Here is an 18,759-nt window from a genome sequence, read left to right on the forward strand (position 1 = left end):
TCGTCTCGTGTCTTCTTCTTCTTCTTCTCTCTGTCTCGTCTCCAAGGCGAAGCAGGCTGATGTCAGTGCCTCCTCCTCCCATTGCTTGCTTCCTCTGTCCTGAGTCCCTGTCGCTATTCCACCGCCATCACCTCCTCCATCCTCTTCATCACCAACACCTTGCCATCACCACCTCCCTCCTCTGCCGCGCAGGTAAACATCACACCGTGTTGCCGTTCTCTACTACCAAACAATGTGCATTCTTCATATTTTGTGATATAAAGGAGAGAGGGAGATTGTGAGTTTAAGAGACTATATTCTTGTTAGGTTCAGATTTTTTTTTATCTTGAAAATATGGATTGCTTTCTTCCGCAATAATATCCGCAATACCATCCATCATTTCTATATATCTTTTTTTCCTCAAAAAGATACAAATGTATTCTGGTGAAATTTTAAAATTTCTCAAAATATCTTTTTAGCTAAAAAAATATGTACCACTTTTTTTTAAACTATTCAATTTATATATATGTATATATATATATATGTACACACAAAAGGTGTAAACTTTCCTCCAAAGCTTACACCTTTTTCTCAGAAATATACAACTTTTTTTAACCATCAAATATAAAAAATTTAAATTTTGTAAGATTGTCTCTTTCCTTAAATATTAATATAATATTGAATGGAGAAAACATCCATCCATCTATTTTCTGAACCGCTTAAACTCACTAAATGAAATAACCATAACAACAATGCAAGATTCCACCAGGTGACGCCAAGGAAATATTTTCATTGCTTTGGCCAGAGCTTAAAAACAGCAAATAGACAAGATTTTCAGTGAATAACAGAGATTGGGTTTAAAAACAATAACTATCTTTAAATTGACAAATTCGTGATATATTTTTTTCAATTTATTTTCAAACATTAGGGTAAAAGATATCTTTATTCTCATAAGGTTGTGACTTTAGGCCCTAATACTCTTTGGTATGCAGTTAAACCCTAATGTAGCACGTAATGTAGCATATTGCAGTTCAACAACATTGTAGCGTCCAAATTTGGGCATAATTCAACGTGGCGTTCCTTTTTGTGTTTTCAGGAGTTGTCGGGCAGCGCCGGGAGTTTCTGGCTGTGTCTGACGGGGGTCAAACTGTCCTCCGACCAGGGTCCCGCTCGGCCTCACTGATCTCTAACAGCGTCGCGACGACGCTGCTCCCCCGGGACGCCGCTCACACGCAAACACACGCACGCACGCGCAGCGCAACGTAGAGCCCCCCCTGCTTTGCCCCCGCCCCCTCCCTCACCCCACTATTCTGTCTATGCAGTCACTCTTGACCCTGAAAAACCTCAAACTTCTCTTGTTGTTGCTCCCCCTTACAACACTTTCTGGGGCGGGCGCGGCGACGCTCCGAGTAGCCACGCCTCTTCCTCTTTCTCCACGGGCATTTCCTGGCGGACGCACACACGTAGTAGCGGAACTGTTTCTCTGATAGACAGCCATATTTTCTCTTTTTGTTGTTCTTTTGCCCGAGGCCGTGTACAGAACATGTATGAACACTTTATGTTAACAAATAAGACCTTATGGAATGTTAATGAATATTCACCGTAGAGGTGGGGGTGCACTTCACAAGTGTCGAAGCAGGACGTTTTTTGCTCCCCCCCCCCCTGCCGCCCTCCTCCACTTTCCCACTTTTTTCCCCCAGCTCACCTACCTGAGTGACAGCTCTCCCGTTTCTTCTGGGAGATTGAACAAGAAAAGCGCCTCCTCCGTTAGATCTTTTCATTCCTGACACCTTTTTGATTTTTAAAAAAATTTTACTATACTTTCTTCCAAATATGAAGGCTTCACATTAGGGTTACATATGTCAGTCTAATATGATAATGTTAGTCGTTGGGTTATGGTTGCCTACTTACAGTCTAGGGTTAAGTACAGTGGGTATAAAAAGTCTACACACCCTTGTTCAAATGACATTTTTTGGTGATCTTAAAAAAAAATTAAGAGAAATAATTTCCAAATATTTTCCATCCATTGATGTACAGATTGTGCAACTCAATGGGGGGGGGGGGTGGTGATGATCTGATTAACTCCTCTGTTTAACCCTAAATAAAGTTCAGCTGTTCTAGTAGGCTTTCCTGACCACAACTTCATTGGACCACACCACATTTTCCCACATCCGTTTGGGAGATTTCAATTGTGCTTTGGCATTGGATTGAAAAAACAGCTCTCAATTTACTAGAACATCTGAACTTTATTTGCGGTTAATCAGCAGCACTTAATGAATAACTCACATGATTCCCATTTAACAGAAGTTACGCACTAAGCCACACCCCCTGTTATGCTTATAAAGATCATTTCAATGGAGCTGCAGAGGTTACAACTTAACGGTGAAAAAAAGTTTAGAATTCATACATATTGGTCTCATGTTTTTATATCACAAAAAGCTGTCATCTGAACACGTGGCGTGTCGACTATTTATTTCCATTGTATACGTTTGTCAGACTACTCTGGCCATTGATCGAGGGTAGACCAGAGCGAGAGCGAGAATGTAGCATGAGCTTTCTTAACAGAAGAAGGCTTTGACTCTTGTGCACTTTGCAAAGCGGATGTTGCGGTAGAAGAAGTGCACTTTTTTTTTTTTTTTTTTTTTTTAGGATGGATGCTTGACTGAAAAGGGATGCTTGTTTCACTTTAAAATGGTCCTCAGGTCAAAAATCTGCGGTATACTTTAATATACTGAATAGGCCAAGACATACACGTTGCTTTATACGCTTTATTAAGAGGTCTATTTTCAGCCAGGGTTGCGCTGAGAGATGTCAACCGTACAGTCATGACCCCCCTTTACTAAGCTACATTTATGATATGCTTTATGCTGTACATTAAAAAAAAAAAAAAAAAAAGATAGATCGCTGTAACTAAACCAAAGGTTGGCATTATTTCGAAGAGATGTTTTCATTTCTCCTTTGAATTTTTTTTTTGTTTTTTTAATTTTGTTTTGAGGTTGCGGGAGAATGTAGCCCAATTGTAGCGCTTGAGTCCGCTATGCAAGTCAAGCCTCCCCGGAGGACCACCACACAACAACCGGCCGCCCACCCACCACCACCACCACGAGGAGATTTCATGTTTAATGCTGCTGGTGAACTTTGTTGTTCTGCATCTATTTACGCTATAGTTTCAACCAATGGAATGCAAAAACAAAACAAATGAAAAAAAAGGTAGAGAAAAGAGAGAAAGAGAGGGAATGAATGTAAACTAAAGGATGAGAGGGTACAAGGAGGCCTAAGAAGCTGATGTTTGTGTGTGTAAGACTAAGGGGGGTAGTAGTGTGGTCAAAGAGCGAACCTGTATTTTTGCAATAAAGTTATTACCAATGCACTCCCACAGGGGGCATAACCACCGTACAAGGCCTCCAATGCTGTGTCTTTGTGGTACAAAATACAATATTCTACAAATTGTGTTTCAGACTAAAAAGTACACACACGAACAAACAGACACAAAGAAATATGGTGGATCATTTTGTTTTTTTGTAAATTTGTAGAAGTAATTGTTTTTCTTTTTTAAAATAGAATTAAAAAACATATATATACACACTGTTTTTTTTAAATAACAAAAATGAAAACAATTCAAAAAGAAGAACATGGACAAAAATTCAGGATAAATAATTTCAAAATCTGTTATTTTATAATATATACAGTTTATTCTGTCGAGTTGCACCTTAGATTTAGGTCAAATCATTCATTTGGTTTTTAGGCTTTTTCATTGTTTCAGTTCAGGCCACTCACACAAGTAATCATAATGGAATTGTCAATGCAAAAATATAATAATAATAATGATAATAATAGTAATATTTAGCTATCTTGCAAAGGAGCAAGCAAAACAAATCCATTCTCTTTACTCACCATTTGCCTTTAACTAACAACACCACTTTTAATTAATTACTGTGCACGTTTTATGTTACCATTTGCTTTATCACGATTATGTATTTATTTTCGATTGTTTTTGTTTTGTTTTGTTTTCAAAGAGGAACTTCGAACATCCCCACAAGGGTTATTAACTTATAATGAAAAATGCCTTTTGCCAAGCTAAAATGACCACTAGATGGCAAACGTGACATGTTTTTGTGCATTCAACCAAGCTTCAACCTGCATTAAGTGGAAGCAAAACATTTAATCCTTCATACAGTCGTTAAAAATACATACTCAAAACTCACAATTTGGCAAATGTGATATACAACGAGATAGACTAAATGAGAACGTTTTCTTGTTGTTAAATTTTGCATTATTTCATAGGCTACACACTACATAATTGTGTATAATGTTGAAAATTGGAACGTCAATCTGTCTGTTGATCTATTTAACGGGTATTATTTTAATTTACAATAAACAAAAGCACCACATAAAATACAGAAACATGCATTTAGGGTAAATTAAAGTTGTGAGCACATTTAACTGTAGCTGTAATAAAAGTTATTCCTAAATATTTTACAATACTTTTTAGCAACCCTAAAATGTCTTTTTTTTGTCACCCTCTCTTGATGACCAACTTACATATCAAATAGACAAATACAACATGTACAATACACAAATAAAACTGATAATCACGTATTGAAGTCGTCTTTCAAAATACTTCAAATGCAGTTACTAAAACCTTTTAGCCATCCAGAGGAGGAGGAAAAAAAGTGAGCTACATGAATCAGCACAAATATTCCTGATTTTATTATTTACAATTAATCAATCAACTAAAACGGAAAAAAAAATACATGTAGACGTGGGTAAAATTGTTGATTTTACTTGTTATATTATTATTTATAATAAATGAATTACCCCATCATTTCTATAAACCACATCTGAAGCGTTTACATGGACCGCTGATGGATTTGATTTCTTTTTCAAATGTTTTGCTTGTTTCACTCCCGTTTCACTCCTCACCCCCGCCATGACCTCTGCAGACCGCGGCGATGATGTCACTTTTCCAAGCCTATCAGGAGCAATTAGGCGGCCGCACAAGGACACTGCCGCGCGCACACGCGCTATAATGAAGAAGTAGTCTTACATAAACAGAGTAATACGATATCTTAAAACCCATTTCGAGGGAGCCTTTGCCTTATTGCATTTGTCAGCGCTCCCGAACTGATTGGCCTGTCGCTCGCTCGGCCAAAGAAAAGTCAGCACAAGTTTTTAGCGCTGATTCTGTGAGGAAGTACGACACATAATATAGAAATATAAATGGTAATGGAGGGGGGTGTGGGGGGTTTTTAGGGCTTAATATTGCAATATTAATGGGGCTTTTTGGAACCAATCCTGAAGCTGCTCAGTGGGTAAAAGGATGGATGGACAGTCTAAAGATGGAAGGATAGGGACTGTGGAAAGGTGGATGGATGAGGATGACAAAGTCAGTGGGACAATGTCGATGAGAGAAGCTCGGATTTTCTCAACTCCCGCACCGGAGCTGCTTTTGGTGCAAGGTTGTTGCTCCTTACAAAAATATGAAATCATATCTAACTGATTATTAACTTGGAACTCAACTGAAATGTAATTTTTGGGTCCCACAACACCATTCACTACTGTTGCTACTCTCCCTATAGGAGTCATTCAGTATAGATGACCAATTGATTGACGTGAACAAATCACATTTTATGACTTCTTTATGCAGGTCATTTCCACATATTATTTCTTGCAAATGTACATAAATACATTGATCAGTTAAGGTGCATTTGAAAGGCAAAGCTGTTGAGGTGTATGCTGCCCCCCCCCCCCCCCGCCCCCCAAAAGAAGAAAAAGTAAGAGGCTGTTTTAAGTTCATGCACTTGCAGCCAGGAATGCAGATTTACAAGCTTGCACAGGCATGCAGATGTGGAACCAAAGAGCAAGTGTTATGGTCAATCCCCCTGGTGTGCAGAGACCCCCCCCCCTTCTCCTCCTCCCCTCTCCGGTGTGTGACCTCCCCGCTACACCCCATCTTAACGGTGGTAGCCGCAGCATCCCTGCTGGGTCGGGGCCTGTTTATCTCTTCCGCAGCGGCCGTGATTAATGAGGCCCCCGAACACATCCTCTCTTCTCCGTGGAGCCGCGCAGCTGAGTAAACAGGACCCTCCGCTACCGTGGACGCCGTCCCGGGCCCTTCCACAGAGGCCCATCGGGACCCCTCCACCCCCCCGCCCCAAAACTTGCTACAGGTAGCAACTCCTGTGCTGAGCTCCACCGTGTGATGCGCCATGATAACGATGAAACATTTTGGGAAAAAAAAAAAAAAAAAAAGGGAGCACAAGGAAAACAAATAAGACATTGAAAAGGTTGGCCTGGATGTCTCTGACATTCCACACTGGATCACACACCTGCTCACACTACAGGCCAACTGGCATGCATGCGGTCGTATGAAACATTTTTCAGATTTATGCTTCCTGATTCAAAGTGAAGGACACAAATGAGATATCTGGATATGATGATCCGCAACATTCGTAATGAAACACATACTTTTATATGCTTTAAATTCAATCCCCGCAGCCGCAGAATAAAAGTAAAATCATGGAAAAGATCACGCCGCATAAAAACAAATGAGGGAGGACATTTTTATGATATCCTTTTATTATAGGGACTACGCCCCCTGATCTTTGTACATAATCTCCCATGTTGCTGAAATACGGATTGGTCTTTTTCCGATTTCAGGAAGTCGATTTTTATTTATTTATTTTTTTTACACTTTTTAGTTGATGCTAAATGTTAATATTCAATACCTCTGTAGTACATGAATGTGGAGGTCCCCAAGACTGGGTCTACCTTGGGCCCCCAAAAGACTAAAGACTGATAGTAATTCACGAGGTGATTGTAGGCCTGTAATGGGTCCAAATAAACCCAATATGAGCTTTGAATGAATGTTTAGCTCTGCTCCAACTGCGCTGTCACAAGTAATAAACGTCCCGCCCGAGGAGTTTCTAATTACGTGCAATAAGCTCAAAGTATACATAACAGTTATAAAAATCCATGTGGATGTCTACGTACGTGCGCCGTGCGTCCCAGCGTCAAATGACAGTAACAGGAGTCATTTTCTGATTTGTTTTGGCTTTCAAATGACTCAATTAAAATCTTGATAGATTCAAAATAAAAGGGCTTGGACAGCAAGAAATAGTAAAAAGTAAACCGTAATAAATTAGATTGAAAAATAAAATGTACTGTTTGGGAAAGTATACTGTATATAAAAATAATTGCAGTGAAAAGTATTTAGATAACTTCTGTTTTGGGGGGGGGGCAACCTAAGTATACACAATTTAAAAATGTATCCAGTGTATGTGAGCGTATATATGGCGGGTATAATTATATCATTTGGATAAAATAGAGCGACTACAAAAATGTCAGGAAAAGCCTGCAAGAACATCTGAGCTTCCATTGGAAAATGTTGCATGTGTTATAAGTCACAATAATGGAGAAAAGTTTTTAAAATGATATAGTAGTCTAATTTATTAATGTCACAAAAGCATGGGAAACAAAAAAAAGGGTGTGCAGGCTTTTTATATCCACTGTATTTAAAAATATTTGTTTTTACTTTTTTTTTTTTTTTCTTCACGTCATTGTCTTTATTTCATGCCTTCTAATCCACTTGACCAATTTAAGTCTCACACTGAGTCTGTTCCAAATGTCCTTGCAGTCCCAATCGCAATGTTAACAAATGTGTGCCGAGTTGCCTCAGGCCTCCTTCTGCGTCCAGCTGAGCTCACCGTTTGTGTAACGGTGCCAAAAGTGAGCGTCGGCCGTGTCAAATGTTACGCATGTGGGCCGGACCTCACGCCTCCTCAGGCCACGTTTTAGTGCAGCGCCGACTTTTGGGACCATTTGGAGAGGCGCGTTTTCTCCATTTTGCGTGATTGTCTTTCAAATTGTGCCGCATCGCGCTCAGCAAAGACGTTTTTATTGTGACGCAAATCATTCTTGTCACTTGTATTTCTTTACAGATATGTTTTCACGGAGAACATGAAATTGTCTGGGTGATCTCAAACATTTGAACTATAATGCGTACTTGGTGACATTATTGCTGCAGTGGGAAAAGATGGGAAAACACTGTTTTAAGATAGCTCCCCTTAGGAATGAAATAACCTGTGACGCCGAGCTCCGACACATTTCACAAAACCGCCACAAACTTCCCGAGCCCCTTTTTATCTCACTTGTGTATGTAACGTATCCTTGAGTGGCTGGATGGTCGTCGGGGGGGCGCCGGGCCCGTCTGTCCCCATGTCTCGGCATCTGTCTTTGGGCCGGGCGGCGGGGAGGTGTGGGCTGAAGGATGGGGAGTGGAGCACATGTGCCGACATTAAGTGGTGACATGGTGAGAGCCTGTGAGAGTGCCGCGCCGCCAACGCTGGACATGATTGACGCTAATGTTTATCTTTAAGGGGGGGGGGGGGGGGGGGGGGTAGTGTGTGTGTGTGTGTGTCTGCCATTTGTGTCCCATGGAATAAAAAGCATTTCACCATAGTTTACAAATCTGATTTTAGAACAATAATAGCATTAGTTAAAAAGCAGGTCTAGGTTTAGTTCTAGGGTCTCGACCTAGGATTTGGTTTAAGTCTGCTTTATACCTACAGTAAATATAGACCTAAGTTTATATCCCGATTTTATCTGGGTTTAAGTCATAGTTTGGCATAGATTGAAGTCACTTTACTGATTCTAAATGTTAACTTGTACTGGTCGAGATCAAGTCCTAGGCAAAGGATTAGGTCTATGTCTGTTTAGATCGAGGCTTTGGGCTAAGTCTAGGCCAAGTTTTTTGTCTAGGTTAATGTGTAGGTCTAGAAGAAGACTTGGTCTAGAAGTTGTCAAGTTCGAACCCTTATCCTTGGTTCAGGTATAATTTACTGTCTGTTTAGGCTTAGTTCCAAGTCTAGGTCTAGGCATATGTCTGTTTAATTATAGTTCCAGTTATAGGTCAAGGTTTAGGTCTCCATATAGCTCTAGATTTAAGTCTAAAATAAGACTTGAATCTAAATGTTTGTCTAGGTTTAGGTCATGGTTTAGATAGGTTTAGATATAGTTTATCTATAGGCTCGGTTTAGGTCAAAGCCCTGGCTGGCCTAGATGTTGTGTACATCGCTCTGAGTTTAGGTATATTGTTTGAGTTTAGCCCTAGGTTTAGGTATTATATCATAGATATTTACGTACATATCTGGGTTTATATCTCGATATTTGAGCCAGTTCTAGAGCTAATTCTTTACGTCTCGGACTATGTTTAGGTCTAGAAGTTCTAGATCCAGGTCTAGGTGTTTGTTTTCATGTGGCTATTTCCAGGTGTGGTCTGAGATTTAGGTCTAGATCGACAACAGAAGATAAGAGGTCAAGGTTTAGGAGTAAGTACACAAGTCGAGAGATGTTGCAGTGTCGATAGGTTTAGGTCTAATTCTATGTTTAGGTCTGAAGGTTTGGGGAGAGTAGAGAGCAGAGGTTTTGTTGCGGCGCGAGGCGTGAGTCAGAAGCAGCTGCTGTGCGCTTCCACATGAGTGTGCGTTGAACTTCAGATCTTGTTTCAGCTCCGCATGCGATGTAAATGATGTGTGCTCGTTGCGTGTGCGCATTGTTCCACGGGCGCGCATGTATGTTTGAGGCCAGATGATCACGTCCTGTCAGTCTGCAGCAGCCTCCCCCGCAAACCCGAAGCCCCCCGGGGGGGATGCCGTTGGAAAAGCGCTCTGACGCTCTTCCTCTTCGGCGCGTTCTTGCCTTCGTGAGACACAAATTCCCACTTCCTGTCAAACTTCCAGTGCTGCTTTTTCCTGTCAAAATTCCACAGCCATTAAACTTTCCTGGCAAGCGTTCAGAAAACAGTCCTGGATGGGGAAGGAGGGTGATGGGGGCGGGAGGCGGTGTGTGAAGGGGAATGGTGGGGGGCTTGGGTTCCACCCTCCCACCTTCGACCTCCTCGTCTTCTCTCCTCTGGAGATCTCACATCCTGCTGGCCACCTTCAATAAAGGTCTGACTTCATTCTTGTTTTTGCTGCTGATCGGGTTTCTTCAAAAAGTGTTTTTCAGAGTGCGTCCAGACGAGACGTCCGGCCCCTCCAACCGTACGAATCCCCCCCACTCCCTCAACACCGCCACTGTCCCCCTTTTCCTCCTGGCTGTGTCTCGTAGAAGATAAAGCACGGTAGGGATTAGTCCGAGGCAAATCTCCAAATAGAAACGGTGATTTCGTGGGGCTCTGCAACCATTTATGCAACACGAACAACATGGTCTTCCATGCGAGACCAGGAGGAGCAGGAGGAGGAGGTGGTGGTGGTGGTGCTACTGTGCTGGAGCGATTCCCCCTTTCTGACCATTATGTCACAGAGAAATTAGCTGCTAGGACTTTTTTTCTTGCATTTGTATCATTTTGTTACTACAAAGGCCATTAGCGTCTTCTCCTCTTTTCACACGTGGTTCTTTCAAATACGGTAGTTGTAGATGGTAGACTAGTTGGTGGACACTAGTTTTAGGTCTAGGTTTAGATCTGGGTCTCGATCTAGGTTAAGGGGTAAGGCAAGGTCTAGATGTTGGCCTAAGTTTTGGTTTAAGAATTGTGTAGATCAGGGGTGTCAAAGTCAAATGGACGGAGGGCCAAATAAAAAAAATTGCCACAAGCCGAGGGCCGGACTGATCGAATGTTCATTGAAATTGTCCAGATTGGATCGGGTCCTTCGCGCCTGCTGATGATGTCACGCTTTATATTTCTGTAATATATTTCTTTGCCTCTATGTTTATCAGCCTCGTGGCTGTTGTGTTTTTACGTTCGGACTTACTAAATAAAAAATAAAGTAAAGTACATTACTGCCTCTTTTGCGAGGCAGCTCATACGTCACTCCCGCTTGTGACCCGAGAAGAAGCCGCTGCCCGTCTTGTGGAACAAGATCAGCGGGAACGTTTGCGTTTCTCCTGCCAAACTAGCAACAATTTTGTGGTTGACTCGGGCTGCAAGATTGTACATAACACAATACGTACATAATGTGTCTTGCCAAGTTGTTTTGATTCCGAGGTTAATGAATGCATCATGCGGCTCGCTGGATGGGAGGGCATGCGAGCGAGAGTAGCGGAGGACGAACAGGAGAGCCGTTGCTCTTTTTTGACTGAACGGTTGTCGTACTGTATTGCCGTCGGCTAGCATTATGTTTAGCTCTAAGTTAAGGTCAAGGTCTAAATCTTGGTCTCATTCTAGTCTTAGGTCTTGATTTTGGTATCTTAGATTTTAGACCTAAGAATAGGTGTAGGATTTATCAAGGTTTAGGTCTCAGATTAGGTGTAAATTTTATCTGGGCCAAAACCTTGGTTTAAAGTCTAGTTTTAGGTCTACAACACGGGCTAGAATTGGTTTAGGTTTATGTTTCATATTGGTCTAGCCCTAGGTGTTGGTATAAATCAAGTTCTTGTTTTAGATCTTGGTTTTTGTTTAGTTATGGTCTAGAACTAAGTTTAGATCAAAGGCAAGGTGTACGTATGAGTTGAGGTCGAGTACTAGGTGTATATGTTTGGGTGTTGGTTTATATATAAAGTGATAGCTTTAGTGCTGGGTCCATCCCTCGGGATAGGGGTTAGGTCTAAGTCAAAGTTTTTCAGTCTTGATGCAGATCACAGTCTAGGACAGTTTAGGTGTACATCTACGTCTAGGTAGGACCAGATCAAGGGTGGTTCTATATCTATGCATTCTGCTAGGAACGTGTCCAGTATGATCAAGAAAAACAGGGGCTTGTAATGACAAGATGTCAGTATGGTTCAAGCTGAAGGTGTTTCATTGCAGACAGTGAAGGGCATGTTAACGTGGGGCGAAAAAAGGGGGTACGACTGGAGGGGGGTGTGGGGGACGTGTTAGCACGAGGCTCAGGTGCTAAGAATTTCATTTTCCTCAACTAACCTCGTAATGGAGCTTTTGGTGTTGAGCCGCGAGTTTCCCCCCTGTCACCTCCCTGGAACTTTGCTCTTTTGAAGCATCTCAAATGCCCACTGAGGTTTGCGGCCCAAACCAGCTGCTCACACTTGTAAAAGTTGTGTGTGAGTGTGTGTAGCCCCCGACCCAAACCGGCCCAAATGAGAACAATCTGTCCATGCTGGACGCTGGAGTGGGAGCGTGGGAGGCCGCCAGAGTTCCAGCGCTCGTCAAAGGAGAGCAGGACTGACAGTAGGAGGACCGGCCAGGTCCAGACACCTGCGGCGGAAGCTCTCTTTGATTGAGGGAAGATGGGGTTTCGGACCTGAGCAGGCCACGCCGGGCTGTGAACAGGCGCGTTGTAATAAGTCCGAGACTGGGGGGGGGGCGTAAGCTGATAGCCTGGCAGCTTAGTTGACTCGCTGAGACTTCCCGTTCAGACGAAAGGCAGCGCGCAATGCGATCGGTGTTCCCGTTCTCGGTGTTTGTGTGAACAGAGCGGTCGAGGATGATGGAGCGGGGGCCGCGCCGCCGAGACAGAGTGTGAGCTTATGAGCGCTGGTGACGATGACGGAGCGCAGAGAGTGAGTGGGGGTGTTCGCGGTCACGGGGGTCCCAGGTGAGTTCCCCTGAGGTGCCGACAGCCTCGGTGAAAGTTCTGCCCTATGCGGGGACGGCACCGCAGAACCCGATACGGCCGCTTGGTGTCCCACCAGCTGGTGCCCGCCTCTGGGCCTCTTTCCTTTTGATGCAGGGTGAAGTCAGCGTGCTAATCAGACAGCCTGAAAGTGGGACGCGTGCCCACCGAATGAGGACTATAGAAGTGAATTTCCTCAGAACCCTTTGGATCTCAAACACAGCAATGGTGCCAACTTCCTGTTGGGTCTGATCCAATCTCAAGTGGAAAAAACTGCAACTTCCAAACAATTGTATGTTCTTCTCAAGAGACACCCTGTAGTAATGGACAATACGTGTTGGGTGTACAAGTGTAGGGGCACGCATGTACTACAAGAAGATGTGTTGCAGGGCAATGTTCACAACTCAAAACACGTGTGTCTTAAATCATCTTTCCCCATTGAAATGAATGGAAATGCCATTCATTTGTTGCAGCCTCTCCCCAAAACACTCAACAAAATTGATGTTTTTTTAATGAGGTAAGTAGCACCCTACCAATATTTACTTTTTAAATACAATAATAGTAATTTTTAAAAATATAATAATAGTAATTTTTGTTTGTGCATCTTGATGAATTCATTCCAACTCCTTAAGACAAGACACAAATGAAGACTTTCAAAATTACAAAAAAAACAACAAATCATACTGAAAGAACACATACTATAAGAAACTTCACGACAAGAGTAAGTTCTACGAGAACCTGTATTACAAGAACGTCATACAGGAAGTTTTTTTTAAGACCTCAAGCCAAAATAATACATATTACACTGATATGTAGTACAACAACACATACAGTACAAGAAGACCCCATACTACCTCATACAAGGACATGTGCTTCACAGATAATAACATCAATAACATGTCAGACACGAATGCATACTACGAGACACCTTGATATGTCAACTACAACAATAACCTAGTACAAGAACACAACTATGAGAACCTATAGTCCAAAAATATGCCCAATGAGAATATGTAGTACAAGCAAGTACAACATAAGACCTCATACACCAACACCCCATACTACAAGGACGTCTAAATGCTGTCTAAATGAAGCTCCTTGCCTCACGTCAACATAGTGCCTTGGAAGCAAGTTGCCACAAGATAACGCGCCAAAGCATTACTTTTTTTACACAGGGCTTTGACCTGAACAAAAAAAGGTGAAACAAGGCGAGATTAAAGAAAAAGGGAATTCACAACTATAAAATGGTGAATAAGTGGGGGGTTCTGTGCTACAATAATATTTCGTACAACAAGCCGCGTTGTATGAGCTTCGAGAGGAAGAAAGCGTAGCGAGGACGCGGCGGTTGACTGCTTTATGATGCAAACTGTTATGTTTGGTGGTGTGTTCCACGGCTGACATGACTTGACGTTGAAGGGGCCCCCAGGAGCTGTCGACAGCACACTTCCTCCGCGGCCATGTTGTCTTTGCTTCCCTCTGGGCGGAGCGCGGCGCTGTTTGCGGCGCTGCGGGTCAACGTGGACCCTCGTCCACAGATGGTCGGCGCTAATGGCTCGTGTTGCTAGCGCCAGAGGAGGAGGGGTAGTTGGGGTGAAGTGGGGGGGGGGAGCAAACCCTGTCCATGGTAAACAGTCAAACAAACACAAAAGTGATCCCGCACTTGTTTTGGTTGGAGCCAACTCCTGCTGACTGGCATGACAAAACCCTCGGGTCACTGAGGCTACCATCATGACACATTTGTAACTTGTCTATTGGTGGTTTCCCATTCAAAAGCAAACAAGAAAAGGGAATTTAAAAAAAAAATCACTGTTTGACTGCTTTTATTTAAATAGAGCGTCTGTTGTGAAAACTAATTGCTGAAAACACGCAATTGAAGACTATATACAGTAAGAATTTGAGAGTCTTCCTTCGCATTAGTGACTATCCGGTGCAATTGCGACGTTCGTATACCTAGCTAACCATCCCTAACGCACCATAGCTTAAATCAGCCTTGCGTCGACAGGGACTTTTGAGCGCCTCATAGACACGGTGTGGAAAAGCCACCGCAATAACCTGGTGGTAAATTCCAGTCAGCAAAGGCTTTGAGAGGACAAAGTTTTGAGGCTACAAAAGTAGCTATGTGTAGGCATAAAAAAGCTACATGCTAAAGTAACATTCATTTTTCCAGGCTACATAAAATGCCATGGTGGGCAATATCATGCCTGCAAGCCTTGAATTTGGAACAGGTGACTTAGTATCACTAAGTATATTTGTTGTTACTATTTTGCCATGTTAGTAAATAGAAACATTGAGGTGGTAATCAGCTCAGCTCTCTCTCGCTCTCTCTGGGAGCGTGTGAGGACTTTTATTCCCAGTGCGATCATTGGGCGTGGATGTTAGCAGCGTCACACAATGTCCTTAGACGCATATTGTTACATTCTGACCCATTGTAAACCCGCCACGGTGGAATTAGCCTCTATGCTCGCTGGCCAGCTTTCCTCCTCCCTGTTCCTCACCCAGCCTACCTTCATTCACCTTCCCCTCCCCCCTTCCCCCCATCCCTCCTTCGCATTTCCCATCCCACTGCTTGCTGCTATTTTCCCCAATTTGCTTCCAGACAATTAAGAGCACGCGTGCCAAACGTCTGTCCAGAAACAGACATGAAGGGTAGACGCTGCACGGCTATCGTCTTGCCCTTTGTCCAACAAAAACCCGGCGTTCCTCAGCCCCGGCAAAATCCACATCCGACCTGACAAACAATGTCACGGCGGGATAAAACCGAATACGAGCCAAGCGGGGGGGAACTCGGCCGCCAATTCGCTAACACGCAAACTATCGACGGAGCACACACATGCGTCTGGAACGCCGTGGCTCACTTGTCGGGGAGGCAGAGGTGTCACAGGAAGTCGGAGTGCGATTCCAACGGGGCTGCAGCTGGCTGACGGCTGCTCTCGGAGGGCTTAATCCTCGGGGTTTTAACTGGGATTTAGGCCGCAGTAGAAACAAACGCTTCCGGCTTTATAGAGGAGATGTTGAAAATAGGACATCAATGGAAATTTGTGGCACTTCTGAGTCAAAACTAAGATGACATAGTAGCAGAAGGCGCGAATCTATTCAAATGACCATTTGCGTGTGATTCAAATGTCCCTAACCTTCGTATTCTGGATTGGAGATGAAACACTTTTCAACACTTTGATTTTGGTGGGTTAAATTGAGGTGAAATACGATTTAATGGACAGAATGCAGTGTCCAGAATACTCAAAACGCCCCTTTTGAAAAGTAGTTGTCAGTCTGTTGGTTCCAGAATTGACAGAGACATATACGTATTTATCACAGATATACAGCACAGGCTGTATTCAGCTAATGGATGTGCCTGTGCCCAGCCCATGTTGGTCGTGGCAATGTTTCCATCAAAGGCAATGGAAAGCATGGACATTACTACAAGTCGTGTACAAGTCTCTTGGACATGCTATAATGATTTTTGTACGGTACACAGTTGTTTTTTTGGGAAGCCCTTCTATATGGCATCCGATCGTATTGGCATGGTAAGTCATGATCCTTGTCATTGGTTAAATCCACGTCACTTGATTTAGGGATGTTAACCAGCATCTCCATTCCCGTCACGCTTTCTGGGTGGGTCAGTTTTGGCAGTGGATTTCGGGCGAGATTTGGCAAAATGGTTTGCTGTGCGGCTTTAAGATATTCCACGCATCCCAGACAAGCCACACGGATGCCTCATTTCCCGAAAAACCCAGAAAGACACGGCCTCTGTGAAGTAAATCCAATATCAATCAAATGTTAACTAAACACAATCTAGCACCATTACTTTCAACAGACGACTAATCAGTACATTTCTTTTGTAAATGATATACACCGAATCCTTCTGAAGGCCTCGGAAAAAAAAAAACTATGTTGTCTTGATCCGAGCCTAATTCTCTTAACTAACTGGACAGGATGCTAATCTCAGAAATATTTCCTTTGTGAAACACTCAGCTGGTCACACTGACCCATGAACATTTTGGGCGCACCAACGAAACAAACAGAACAGCGGGGCTAACAAGATGAGATTGGCGGGTTGCGCATGGAAGCGACGTCATGTGTTTTTACTCTTTGCGGGTGTGAAGGATGCTGACCTCATTCCCGCCCGTCTCGTCGTCCTCCTCCGGCTCGAGGCCGATACTGACAGCTCGGCTATTGTTCCAGCGAGTGCGTGGGCTCGCGGGGCTCCCATGTGTTAGAAATCATCCGCCCACGTGCTGCAGCCGACGGGGGCCCGGGACCATGAAACCGTATACTGAGTCAGGGAGAGAGGGAGCGAGAGAGAGTCTGTGGGCTGCAGGACGGGGCTTCTGATGAAAGACAGTGCGACCGCGGAGAAAAATAACAAACGCCAGGCTCCCGCACACACTCGAACGTCACGCGAGAGGCTTTGCAAAGGCCTCGCGGGGCCCGGTTGGTGGACGGATGCGAGGATGGAGGTGGGTCGGACGCCTGGTTCTCCCGAGCCTGCTTTGGATGGAAGCCAGGCCGAGAGCTGGTGCGCACCTCTTGGCTTGCAGGCCAATATCCAAAAAAGAACCAGAGCGTCTGCGCGCTTTCAAGTGGGTGACTGCATGTCCGTTTATTGAAGTCAGCTGCAATGCTGGTGAGGTATTATTCCCAAATACTGCCAATTACCAGAGGTGGCAAAAGTACTCACCAGACGCACAAATAGTTATGTAAAAAGTGGCTGGGAAAAGCTGAAGTGCTGATTTAACTCTTTTACAATAAATTGATTTGTATTACAATAAAAAATAAATACCACATTTATAATGCAGAAATGTTTTGGTCTTATTGGTTAATCTTACGCTAAAATAAAGTCAAACGTACCATGAATGAATATGAAAGACAGTTTATCTATTTCAATACAAGTGTGGCATAGACATAAATCAGTAAGTCAGAAGTCTAACCGCCGTGTCTGCCCACACCCCCAGAAATTGCTGCTTTTGTCGATTTCAATTAAATTAATTGTTCAGCCCATGTGCCACTTCAAAAATACTTAGCTCTCCATGTACCACCATAATGGCCAACATTGAAATAAAGCAACATAGTAGGCCTAAGTGTTCATCCAAAACAAGGCGGAGGTTTAATTCCAATATGTATTCATGCGAGCCACTGTAAGATGTACATAACTTGCACAGGTTGACCAATAACACCGTGCTTGGATAAAGGAAAAGAAAAATCTGTATTTAAATAATGATTAAATTAAAAAAATATTGCACTTAAAGCAACACCGTGTCATACGTCAGTTTTTGTTGATTATGGCGGCGCCATGTGGACAAAAGCGGTAGTGTTTTGACAAACGTCAACCACGTTCGAATCGACTTCCGTCCTTATAGCGAAAGGAGAAAGGGAGTATGCCGTAAAGCAATTCAGGACATTTGTATTTTCTTTCTGTTTCTTTCATCACTGTTTGAGAGCATTTTGACTTTAAAGGCCACAGTTTTTGTGGTCAGTAACAATACAAGGACCAAACCTAAGAGTAGACTCTCTTCTTCTTCTTCTTCTTCTTTCACCAGGAAAGAAAGTGAAGTTGAACTTTTTTTTTTTTTTTAAGTAATCAGCAGTGGAACTGTGCTGCTTTCACCCAAAACATTGTCTCTCCATTGCAGTGAATGAGCCGAATACTAAGTCCATATCTTGCTTTTCCACATCATACCATATAGTTGCTTCATTGTTGTTAATTCTCTCTTGTTAACATTCCTCCAACGAGCGTATTTTGACAAAGTAAGGATTAGAAAGTACCGATATCGATTTTCAAATGCAAGGAGTAAAATTATATAGTCCGAAAATTAAACAAGTAGAGGACAGATACCTGGAAAATCGACTTAACTTCCCACCGCTGCCAAATATTTAGAAACGTGGTCAGCATCCCAATGGAAGAAGCTGGCGAGATTCCACATGCCTCAAGTGCAGGCATTAAAATATGGTTTAGTACATTATAAAAGCTTTGCCTCACTGTTCCCATGACTAAAGTGTGTTTACTGTGCTCCAAAGCCCGGCAGCACATTTACACCTCAAACAGAAAAAGTAAACCTACTTGCAGCTTTGTTGACAGCATGACCTCATGTGGCCTTGGATCCTCCTCCTCATTTTCTTTTATTACTTTCATTTTTTATGACAACACCTGTACTCGAATAGCTGCCATCTCGGGGACCCAAAGGTTTCTGCAGAAACCCAAATCCCCGGGAATTTATTACGGGGGGCCGTTAAAAGTGTGGCTATTGCTCGGCAACCGCGAGTGGCCCCGAAG

The 18,759-nt window shown here is 43.1% G+C and overlaps 2 protein-coding genes across 5 annotated transcripts in view; one reads left to right on the plus strand and one right to left on the minus strand.

The window, feature by feature from the left end:
* Positions 1–3,378, plus strand: part of usp54b (ubiquitin specific peptidase 54b) — a 38,173-nt gene extending 34,795 nt beyond the window's left edge. Inside the window, exons 20-21 of one of the 2 annotated variants that reach the window (XR_015082612.1) lie at positions 47–192; positions 1,076–3,378. Coding sequence is in view for 1 of the 2 variants with exons in the window: in XM_086016977.1 (XP_085873103.1) it covers positions 1,076–1,162 (87 nt within the window). In the remaining variant the exon portion in view is untranslated. The remainder of the gene's footprint in view (positions 1–46; positions 193–1,075) is intronic. The other variant, XM_086016977.1, reaches the window with a different exon arrangement.
* The window catches only part of dusp3a (dual specificity phosphatase 3a), a 162,788-nt gene that overhangs the window by 53,658 nt on the left and 90,371 nt on the right, over positions 1–18,759 (minus strand). The gene's annotated exons all lie outside the window — the stretch shown is intronic.

The sequence above is a fragment of the Filicampus tigris genome, chromosome 19 (genome assembly GCF_054856515.1).
Source record: "Filicampus tigris isolate MCC_2025a chromosome 19, RoL_Ftig_1.0, whole genome shotgun sequence".
NCBI lineage: Eukaryota > Metazoa > Chordata > Actinopteri > Syngnathiformes > Syngnathidae > Filicampus > Filicampus tigris.